The following is an 11,329-nucleotide window of genomic DNA, read 5'->3' as shown; positions in this document are numbered from 1 at the left end:
GTTTTTTTCCATTTGTGTTTCATTCTCTTCCCAGTGATCACCCTCATCTTTCTGGCCCATACATCTATCCCTTGGCCTTTTTCCTCTGTATGTCAGGTACCCATGCTCCTTCTTCCCCATCTATCCTTGATTCTAGAGACAATAATTTCTACCCCTCTTCTGTCAATATCAGCCACTGGTCTTTCTGTCAAAGAGCCTATAAAAAGCACAGTGATATAATTATACATATATATTTCAGCATAGAATAATTTTATGATAAATTTTAAAAGTGAAATGTGTGGGTCAAAGCATAATATCAGGAAGGGAGACAGAACATAAAGACTCCTAACTCGGGGAAACGAACTAGGGGTGGTGGAAGGGGAGGAGGGCGGGTGTTGGAGGGGAATGGGTGACGGGCACTGAGGTGGACACTTGACGGGATGAGCACTGGGTGTTTTTCTGTATGTTGGTAAATTAAACACCAATAAAAGTTAATTAAAAAAAAAAAAAGAATAACTTCTCAATGGTCAAGCATACTGTAGGAAATTAGACTCTACTGCACTGCTAGTGGAGAAGTATATTATTGGTGTAAATATCCTTAGGAAATAGTCTCCTATATGTGCTTCTTCTGGGAAGCTGTACAGCATGGACTCAAATCTTGGGATTGTCCTAAATCCCAAGCTATGCTCCACTGGATAATTTGGCCTTTAATTAGAAATACACTGTATAGAGAATTCTAATACTTTAAATGTGAAAATCAATTCAAATATTAAAATGCCAAGATGTTCATTTGGGGAATATAAATAATAGTGAAAGGGAATATAAAGGAAGGGAAAAGAAATGCTGGGAAATACCAGGAAGGGAGACAAAACATAAAGACTCCTAACTCGGAGAAACGAACTAAGGGTGGTGGAAGGGGAGGAGGGCGGGTGTTGGAGGGGAATGGGTGACGGGCACTGAGGTGGACACTTGACGGGATGAAAAAAAATAAAATAAAATAAAATGCCAAGATGTAAAAAAATTACAGGGCATTTAAAAAAACAAGAAGCAAAAATTAGATATACATATATAGTACATAATACATGAAAAAATGTACATTAGGGTCCACTTTTGTGTGACAATGCACTTTCCAACGTGATTTGAAACACATGTATCTGTAATATAATTATACAAATGTAAAACAGATAAGATTAACATACGCACATGCAGATGCTCATGCACACACTTTTACTTTCCTCTGAGACAGGGACACACACACACATCTCTCTCTCTCTCTCTCTCTCTCTCTCTCTCTCTCTCTCTCTTTTAATAAATCATGCTTCATTCTTTAAAAGGTTCAGTACAGTTTCTTCTTCCTCTGCCTCCTCCCCGATGATTCCTCCCTGATAGTGCCATCTATCAGATAAGGGTGTTTTATCTGGGCAGGCAGAGGAGTTTCCTTTCTGAGATTTGTGGGATTGGACCTTGAGAGCAGGTTGACCCCCTGCTTGCCCTACTGTGTTGTTAGCATAAGACATGGTACATGCTACGTGGACCACTGTTAATGTCTTCAAACTTGTATTTTTGTTCCCCTTTTGAGAATACAATGATGGTGGTAGCTCACCTCAAGGAAGAAAGAAAGTTTGGAGTTCTTTCCAAGGTAATTTTGACAAGAGGAATTCTCATTATGAACGTGGTGGATATGAGCCGCAGCCTTCACACCTCCAGGAGGATAATGAAAATGTGTCGATGGGGGATGTCCAGGAGGACCCCCAAGTAAGACAGTAAGTGAACAGGCAGCCTGGTTTGCATGTAGCAGCCCCTGGGACTCTGCAACTCTTTTGCTCTCCCTGGTCTTCGTTTTCTTCTCTCACTGGAAAACTGAAGAATGCTAGAAGTGGAATAATGGTTAAAACAATCTTAATTGTAGTCCTTGTGACGGAGTAGTGAGGGTGTATGGAAGAAGACTTACATTTATGGCCACCCTTCTCCTCTCCAATTCCCCTCCACAGCACTCCTTATAACACCCAACGCAACAAGAGGAGAGTGAAATGGCATAATGAAGGCCATATCCATATTACTGTGTGGAGAGATAGAAAAAATCTGAAGAGAGAAGTGGAAGAGAACACACAAGATGGAATCTCAGGGAGCTGGTTCAAGATCACCGTGAGTGTCTTGGCAAGGTCTGCATATTAGATAGACTATCATGGACCTTATTAAAAAGGAAGACCACATTATACAACCTTATGGCAATATTTGGAGGAGAGATTTCCAATGGAAATTTCTCTCCATTGGAGGGTTTAGGAAACCCACATTTGGCAGAAAAATAAGAAATAATGCCATTGCTTCTTTCTTTAGAAGCTCTGTACAGCTCAGTAGAAGGTCAGACAAGGATGCTGTTGGGTTTGTTTTCCAGCTTTAATTCCATGTTGTGTCTCTTTACCCCCATCCCTTCTTTTAACCTTTAGATTCCCTATGGGAGAAAGTATGACAAGGCATGGCTAATGAATTCAATCCAGAGACACTGCAGTGTCCCCTTTGTTCCAGTGGATGTAAGAGGATGGTGAAGCCAGATGAGTGGGCACAGGGAAGTGGTAGGCAGGGGGACCCCACCGAGTAGAATGACTCTATGCTCTAAAATTATCATTGCTTCCCCTTCCTGTAGTTCCACTACATTAAAAACCAGGCCCGGTTCTTTGTCCAGGATGTTTGCACTGCCTCTGCATTGAAGGATGTGAGCTACAAGATTTTTGACGAGGAGAACCGGAAGGTATGTGTTTAGAGTATTACCTCTACCTAGTCCTGTGGCAGAAGGACAGAGCAGGGGCTGGACATCTTTGGAATGAAATTCTTGGTGCTTAACCCATCTCTCCTTCCTGCAGATATCTATCTTTGTCAATCCCTCAAATGTACCCTACTCTGTGCGGTACACGTTGGAGCCAGAAGAAATGGAACAGCTAAAGGTAATGCAGACTCAAGGCCCATTGTGTGCACACACTCAGACGCACCTCTTCTTCCTCCAGCCCCCAATTTCCCTATCCCCATCAGAGTCTTCCAGTGGCTCTAACTCTCTCTACAGCTGACCATGAACAAACGCTATGATGTCTCCCAGCAAGCTCTTGATCTCCAGAGTCTCCGCTTTGACCCAGGTATACTTACTTGATGGTAGTAATTCTAGGGCAGGTTAGACCATAGGTATCTACCTGGGAGGGAGACTGGGAGATGGTAATGTGGAGAGGGGCTGGTGCTGGCTCTGGACCACTCTCAGCCTTTTGATTGCCTCCTCTTTACTTCCTGAAGATTTGGTGGGCCATGATATTGATATAATCCTGAATCGAAGAAACTGCATGGCTGCCACCCTACAGATCATTGAAGAGAATTTCCCTGAGGTGAGGCCTTAGACCCAGTGCTGTTATTAACGTTAGGGGGTGGAACTCATGGGGTGGAGAACAGATTTGTCTCTGAGGCCCTAGATAGTAACTGTCTCTCTAACTCCTCTTTTACCAACAGCTATTGTCTTTGAACTTGAGCAACAACAAACTGTATGGGCTGGATGGCCTGTCTGACATTATAGAGAAGGCCCCCAGAGTCAAGATTCTGAACCTCTCCAAAAATGAGGTGGGAAGAGGAAGTTAGATCAAAGTTGGGATTCATAGTGGGTGGTAGTGCTCGTCAGAGCAATTACAGGAGGCAAGAGAAGGTACCTGTGTGGAAAGGTGAGGGCTAGGGGTGCAGGGGCCCTCGTGTGTCTCTCTTTCCCTTGGACTCCTTTCCAGTTTCCTCCTCATATTTCTCAGCTGAATTTGGTGTGGGAGTTAAACAAGATGAAAGGGCTGAATCTTGAAGAGCTTTGGCTAGAAGGAAACCCCTTGTGTGACACCTTTCCAGACAAGCCCACCTACATAAGGTCAGTGTGAACCTCTGTCACCCTTCCTGGGAACCTTTGGCCCTGGGAACTTGAACTGCCTGAGAATGCATATATGCAGGAAGGTGCAACCCTGGTCCTCTGTAAGGACCATAGGCCCCACCTTCTCCTTTCTTTGTGCCCCTCACGTGTAAGGAGTTTCCTTCCTCTGACCTGCTCACCTGTTCTGGTCTGGGGTCTATTTCCATCTCTCTGTGTTCAGTGTTCTTTTTTAAAAAATGCAAAAAAATTTTTTATTTAAATTCAATTTAGTTAACATATAGTATATTATTATTTTCAGAGGTAGAATTTAGAGCTTCATCGGTTGCATATAACACCACAGCTTATTATTATATCAAGTGCACTCCTTATGCATTCAGTGTTCTTTAGAATACCCTCCAAGAGTGTGCTTCAGGAAACAGGGCTCCTCTTCCTCACCAGGACCAGGAATGACTACCCTAGAGCCACAAGCTGGTGCCCTGGACTGAGAAGGGTCCTCCAGCCCAAAGCCTAATGCTGAGACAGGCCTTCCTACTCCCTGCTGAGATGGGGCTTCCCTCCCTTTTTCTGAGAGGCGACCTCCTTCCCTTACTCCAAAAGAGTTCCCCACTCTAATCTCAAGCTGCCATAGTGGCTTTCCTGCCCCATGCTGAAGGCCAAGGCTATGAATGGCTGCCATCATGGCATCCATTCCTCAGACCCAGGATCTGAGCCCTCCTAGGGAGAAACCAGGGATCCTTGAGTAAAGGAGACAGAAGCAGGTTGCTGCCAATAAGCAGAGGGCTTTCCAAGGCAATGATGGAAGGCAAAGAGCAGAAGTACTTGAGACAGAAGGACAGGCTTCTTAGGGCACATCCTTGTCATCTCCCTCCACACATCATATCATCCCAACTGGTCCGTCAGAGAAGTTCTCTGTAGCCCAGGACAGATACGATTCCTCAGGAGTAGAAACCAACTGAAACAGGCACAGGTGCGCAGAGGCCATCAGGAGGGCAGGCAGTGATCATGTGAGGAGGCCAAAGACCCTCAGGCACATGATGACCTGGAGCTTGACCTTCTACTTCTGGGGATGGTCTCCTGCCCATGTGGCTGTCTCATTTCTCATGCCCAGCTTAGTCTGAGGTCACACAGGTGACAAAGTTTCAACCAGCATCTAATGGACCCCCAGCCCAACATCTGTATGTTGTTCATTCCCACCTCTGGAGCTAGAGCCAGCCAGGGCAGATGAAGGAAAGGGTTGCAGCTGTGGAGCCATTTCCACCACTTCTCTCTTCTACTTGATCCCTACCACCATGGTTGAGCTTCTTTCCCTTCCCTTTGCTTTGCTTTCTCTTCCTTCTTTATCTCTAGTTCCCCTATGTCTCTACTACCTCTCCCCTCCTACCTGCAACCCCTCTTCTGTCTTCATCCCCCTCTCTCTCCTTCCCTGCCTCCTGGGCCTTGCCTCACTCACCTCCCTGCCCCAGCATCCTGGACCTTTCATGTCAGGAGTGATGTCGTGCCCCTGAAGAATGCTGGACCCCTAGTGAGGTATCAGAGCCCTGGGCTCCCACTCTATTCCCTCTCCTCTTTGGAGTCCTAGATAGGGATCTGGAGGAATGAAGGGAGGTAGGGAGGGGATGACAGCCCTGCTGCCTAGGCTCCAAATGTTGTTTCTTGTGGCACTGAAGAAGGGAATAAGGGCAGTCAGGTGGGAGCTACCCAGTGGAAAGAGAGGGAGGGGAGGGAGGGAAAGGGAAGGAGGAAGGTTTCACAACCCTGACCTATCAGTCATTTCTTTCTATTTTGGGTTTTGGACAGTACCATCAGGGATTGTTTTCCCAAGCTGTTACGCCTGGTAAGTGCCTACATTCATCATTGTCTCTTACTAACATTGATCACCTTCACACCTGCCCTCAAGCCTTTTGGGTATTGCCTAGATTACATGCTTGTGTAATTATCCATTTTAGGGGACCAGGACTCCTGAAAAAGACATGAATATGTGATCTGGAAAAATTCCAACACATGCATACACAAATGCACACATACACAAGCAAGAGTTGCATATAATAGTAAAGACTTGATGTCTTGACATGATGAAGACATCCACTGTAATCTTATTCATATAATTTCCAATGCCCTTTCATAACTGACCTCTGACCCTCACCCTCTCATGAACTCCTCTTTTCCCCTGATCATCCATGACCACCTCCTTAGTCTCCACTGCTGACTTTTTCTTCTTCTCCAGGATGGCCAGGACTTAACCCCACCAGATATCATTGATACTGACATGCCATATTCAATACAGCCCTCCAAGGTGAGGGAAAATGATCAAACATTTGGGGCTTTACAAGGGAGGCTTTGTCAGCCACATAGTCTCAAATGTCTTTTGATTCCAGGAAAGCTACAAAGGATCTGAGGAACTGAAAAATCTAGTCTTGCAATTCCTGCAGCAGTAAGTACTCCTGGGGATCTGGGGAAGGGGATGGCTAGGATGAGCAAGGCTATCCAAGCTCAGGACTGCTGATTGGATCTTGAAATCTCATTTGGGGTCTAGACCACAGGGATAGACTGTCCTCATTACTCCACCACAGGTACTACTTGATCTATGACTCTGGAAACCGTCAGGGTCTCCTCGGTGCCTACCATGATGAGGCCTGCTTCTCCCTGGCCATTCCCTTCAACCCCAAAGACCCAGTGCCGTGAGTAGCATAGCTCACACTCTGCTCCTGGGGCCTTTGTCTTCCCAGGGGACACAGGGAAGCTCCTGGAAGCACCCACACTGGCCAGACATCCACCTTGTTTCTCTTTCTCTCCTAGAAGCAACTTGTGCGAGTACTTCAAGGAAAACAGGAATATGAAGAATCTCAAGGACTTCTGTGCGTGTGTGATGGGGAAGATTGAGCAGGGAAAGGGAGGTGAAGGGATAATTATAGGGCCCAGGGTGTGGTCACCCCTAACCTTTGCTTGGTTTTCTTGCCCCTAATAGCCCTATGTGTTCAGCTGCTGAAGCATACAAAATATGACATCCTGTGCTCCCTCTATATGCTTCCCAAAACACAGCATGACCTCAGCTCCTTCATGGTGGACATGTGGTTCCAGACGGTGAGCACCTGCTTCCTCCCAAGGGCAGCCCCAGAAAGCCGCAGGAGGGTAGGACATGTAGGTGACTTAGCTCTGGGCTCTTCCCTTTCAGGAGAAGATGCTCTGCTTCTCTGTCAGTGGGGTGTTCAAGGAAGGTAAGTGTGCATAGAGCACCTCCCCAGATGCCCCACTGCTCCATCGCCACTGGCTGGGCTCCCTCTCAGAACTCTCCCAGCTTCCTTCATCCCTTTCCTCATTTTCTTATTCCCTCTGAGTTTTCTTTCCTCCACTCTGCTCTATAACCATCCTGGTTTGACCTGGATCTCTGCCTGTCTGTCCCACACAGCTTGGATATTAGGGACACAGTCTGTGGAGTTTGATGGCTGCCATCCCAGATCCTTACTCTGAGAACTACTTGGGGTGATTACTTAACCTCTAAATTTCTTCATTTACAAAATGGAGCTAATAATGCCCACCTTTCAGACATCTGTGAAAAATGAATAAAACGAATTTGTGAAATGGTTGCCATAGCACCTAGTAGAGGCCCTGTCACTTGGGAGCAGATTGCTCCTAGTCTTGCCATCCCCATACCAGACACCCTGACTCCCATTGGACAATTGTCCCCTTCAGCATGATTATAAACTCAGACTCTAAATGGGGAACACGGTGTGGGCATGTAAAGCATGTGTGATTCTAAGGGGATACTGTTGTTTGTTGTTGAAGTGGAAGGAAAGTCTCAGGGTTCCATTCGTGCCTTCACCCGGACCTTCATCGCTACCCCTGTCAGTGATTCCACGTAAGTTCTACGTTGTAGGTGGTAATGCTCATCTCAGCCTGAGCTCAGGGGTGTGGGAGTGTGGTGTTGTAGACATCTTGGTTTTCTCAGTATTGTGAAAAGCCAACAGGAGCAGTCTAGTCTGGTGGTTAACAGCATGGATTCTGGAGTTAGAGCACTGGGTTCACTTCCTGATCCCAGCACTCACTAGGTGTTTGTCATCTTGGTTAAGTCACATGACCTCTCTGTGACTCATTGTCTTCCTTGGAAAATGGGGATTAGACTGTCGATCCCATTGGGCTTTTATAAGGAATAAATGTGAGTGTAAAATCTTCCCTGGGTTGCAGATTAAGTATACATCTAGTGAGGCTAGTAGGTAGTTCCTGCAAACGCAGACTCTGTGGGAGGGGTGGAAGTACCAGCTTAGGAATCTGGGGGGCAAGCGTAGTAGAGGTATGGAAGGAATCTCGTTGCCGAGTGGCAGTGAGACCAGGATCATGGTTGAGGACTTAGAGCTGTATATCCATTCACTTGTCTGAGGGCCCACTTTCCCTCCAGTCTGTGCATCGTGAATGATGAGCTGTTTGTGAGAGATGCCACCCCCGATGAGACTCAGAGTGTGTTTTCCAAACAAGAGCCTACACTGACCTCCAGCTCCATGGTCACCCTCTCCCAGGAGCAGCAGGAAATGGTACAGGCTTTCTCCACTCAATCTGGGATGAAACTCGAGTGGTCTCAGAAGTAAGTGTTGGGTGTGCATGGGGAAAAGGTGAATTGGGACAGTGATGTGGGTGGAGGAGGGTGAATCAAAGAAACTCACAGGAAATTTGGAAAAATAGCACTTAGGATAGTTTACTTTCAAAAAAAAAGGTGGGCCCATGGAAAATATATCATAGTATATATATGTGAAGTATTTTTAAAATAGTACAATGCTCAATAACATTGTCTTATATATAGAAAATCTGAAAGAACCTACCAAAACAACCACTAGAACTAATAAACTCAGTAGGATTATGGGATAAAAGACCAATATACAAAACCCATTTGTATTTCTATGTACTTGAAATGAACAGTACAAAAATAAGATTAAGAAAATAAACCTGCTTACAATAGCATCAAAGTAGTAAAATATTTGGAAACAAATGTAACAAAAGCACAAATCTTATACCCTGAAATCCATAAAACTATTGAAAAAAATTTTTTTAATGGAACTACGTTCCATTTCTATTAGTTGGAATATTGCTAAATAGCTTAATATTCTTAGGTAGCAGTAATACCTAGAGCAATCTACAGATTCAAAATCCATGTAACAGTGCTTCTCTGCAAAAATTGACAAGGTTATCCTAAACTTCATATGAAAGTGGGCCAAAACAAGCTTGAAAGAAAAGAACAAAGTTAGAGGTCTCACACTTCCTAATTTCAAAACTTGCTACAAAGGTACAGTAATCAGAATTATGCGATGCTGGCATATGGACAGCTCATGAATCAATGGAGTGGAAATGAGAGTCCACAAATAAACCCTCACATTTACAGTCAATTGATTGTCAATAAAAGTACTGAAAAAAATCCGTTGGAAAAAAAATAGTCTTTTCAGCAAGTGGTTCTGGGACAACTGGATATCCACATGCAAAACAATCAATTTTGACCCCTGATTCACATCGTATACAAACATAGACTATAACGGGTCAAAGATCTAAAGGTAAGAGCTAAAACTATAAAAATAATGAAGGAAAACATCGGTGTAATTCTTCATTAATTAGGCAAGTGTTTCTTATATATGACACCAAAAGCACAAGCAACCAAAGGAAAAAAAATAGATAAATTGGGCTTCATCAGAATTAAAAGCTGTTGTGCACCAATGGACACTATCAGAAGAGTAAAAAATCCCACCAAAGGAATGGGAGAAAATATTTGCAAATCACATAGCTGACAGGAATATATGAAGAACTCTTGCAGCTCAGCAGTAAAAGGGCAGACAACCCAATTTAAAACATGGAGAAAAAGCCTGAAAAGACATTTATCCAAAGAAGGTATACAAGAGGCCAACGAGCACATGAAAAACTTCTTAGCACCATTAGTCATTAAGGATTTAATGCAGATTGAAACCACACAGTGAGTTACTGCTTCACACCCACTAGGCTGGCTTTAATCAATAAAATGAATGATAACAAGTGTTGGTGCAGATGTGGAACAACTGGAGTTCTCATGTATTATTGTTGAGAATATAAAATGGAGCAGGGGTTGGGGAAAACATTTTGGCAGCTCCCCAAAATGTTAAACATGGAGTTACCATATGACCCAGTCATTCCACACCCAAGTATCTACCAGGAGGAATGAAAACATATGTTCAGTCTAAGACATGTACAGGAATGTACATAGCAGCATTATTTGTAATAGCCAAAAAGTGGAAACAACCCAAATGTCCTTTAGCTGATGAATGGATAAACAAATCTGGTACGTCCACATGTTAGAACATTATTCAGTCATAAAAAAAAAAGAATACAGTGCTGATAGCTGATATATGCCATGACATGGATGAACCTTGAAAACGTTATGCTAACTGAAAGAAGCCAGCCCCGAAAGGTCACATATTGTATGATTCCATTTATATGAAATGTCCAGCATAGTCAAATCCACAGGGACCAAAAGCAAATTAGTGGTTTCTAGGGTCTGGGGAAAGAGGAGGAATAGGGAGTCATTGCTAATGTTTAAGGAGTTTCTTTTTAAGGTGATAAAATTATTTGGGAATTAGATAATGGTGATGGTTGCACAATTTTATGACTAAGAAAACACTGAATTGTACACTTTAAAATGCTATGTGCATAAAAAATAAATAAGTTATGTGTACTATATCTCAAAAAATGATTGGAAACTTGTACTTTTTAAATTTTCTTGAATTTCTTTATCAAAATATATTAAGTTCCCTTGTTCTTTTGGAGAGCTCTATTTTTCTGTTTTGAATTCTAGTGGGCATAAATTCTAGTGGGCCAGTGATAGACATTTTCACTAGGTCTTTCTTCATCATTACACATCATGTTCATACTGGCACATGCATCCTGGCAAAAGGGTGGCACAGATTTAGCATTGCAAGGTCAGCGTGTCTGTACTGTGGTACTAATGGAGATCACCTGTTCTCCCATTCCAGGTGCCTACAGGAAAATGAGTGGAACTACACCAGAGCTGGTCAGATCTTCACTGTGTTCAAGGTGAGGTCTGGGAATCATGAAGCAGGCTACAGATGGGTGCTTCTGGGCCTTCCGGAAGGCAAAGAAGGTGAAGGCTGGGTGGCCTGGGGATGAAACTCTGGATTCTGGCTCTTCTGATGTCACAAATCCTTCCCTCCAGAATGAGAGCAAGATCCCGGAGGAGGCCTTCAAACAAGTCACGTAAAAGAAGCCTTGGATATCCACATCATCGTTTCTCTTTTCTCCAGCCTATGCCCATGCCCATGACTGGGAAAAGAGGCCTGACTGACCAAGAAGCCAAAGTTACGTTCCAGGCCAGGTGACATACCACCGGGAGGATCAGTTGTTCCATGTATTTTCCCCACTCATGATTGCTGTTTAGTTTCATAATAAAGAATGATGCTGCACGTCGTATGTTGTGTGTCCTGCATCTCTCTTCCTCTG

General features: G+C 44.0%; 1 protein-coding gene across 1 annotated transcript; it reads left to right on the top strand.

Moving 5' to 3' along the window:
• The first annotated feature begins 1,569 nt into the window (after positions 1-1,569).
• Positions 1,570-11,090, top strand: LOC121483409 (nuclear RNA export factor 2-like). The gene is made up of 20 exons (XM_041741899.1): positions 1,570-1,742; positions 1,971-2,124; positions 2,427-2,510; positions 2,624-2,728; positions 2,841-2,921; positions 3,038-3,107; positions 3,259-3,347; positions 3,469-3,576; positions 3,756-3,865; positions 5,663-5,699; positions 6,090-6,158; positions 6,241-6,296; positions 6,436-6,543; positions 6,662-6,720; positions 6,831-6,946; positions 7,038-7,080; positions 7,649-7,721; positions 8,259-8,441; positions 10,846-10,906; positions 11,046-11,090. The coding sequence occupies exons 1-20, from the start codon at positions 1,708-1,710 to the stop codon at positions 11,088-11,090; spliced, it is 1,686 nt and encodes a 561-aa protein (XP_041597833.1). The 5' UTR covers positions 1,570-1,707.
• Positions 11,091-11,329: the final 239 nt, after the last annotated feature.

Source organism: Vulpes lagopus, chromosome X (assembly GCF_018345385.1).
Source record: "Vulpes lagopus strain Blue_001 chromosome X, ASM1834538v1, whole genome shotgun sequence".
NCBI classification, from domain to species: domain Eukaryota; kingdom Metazoa; phylum Chordata; class Mammalia; order Carnivora; family Canidae; genus Vulpes; species Vulpes lagopus.
The sequence above is the reverse complement of the archived record's forward strand: the minus strand, read 5'-3'. Positions and strand labels throughout refer to the sequence as shown.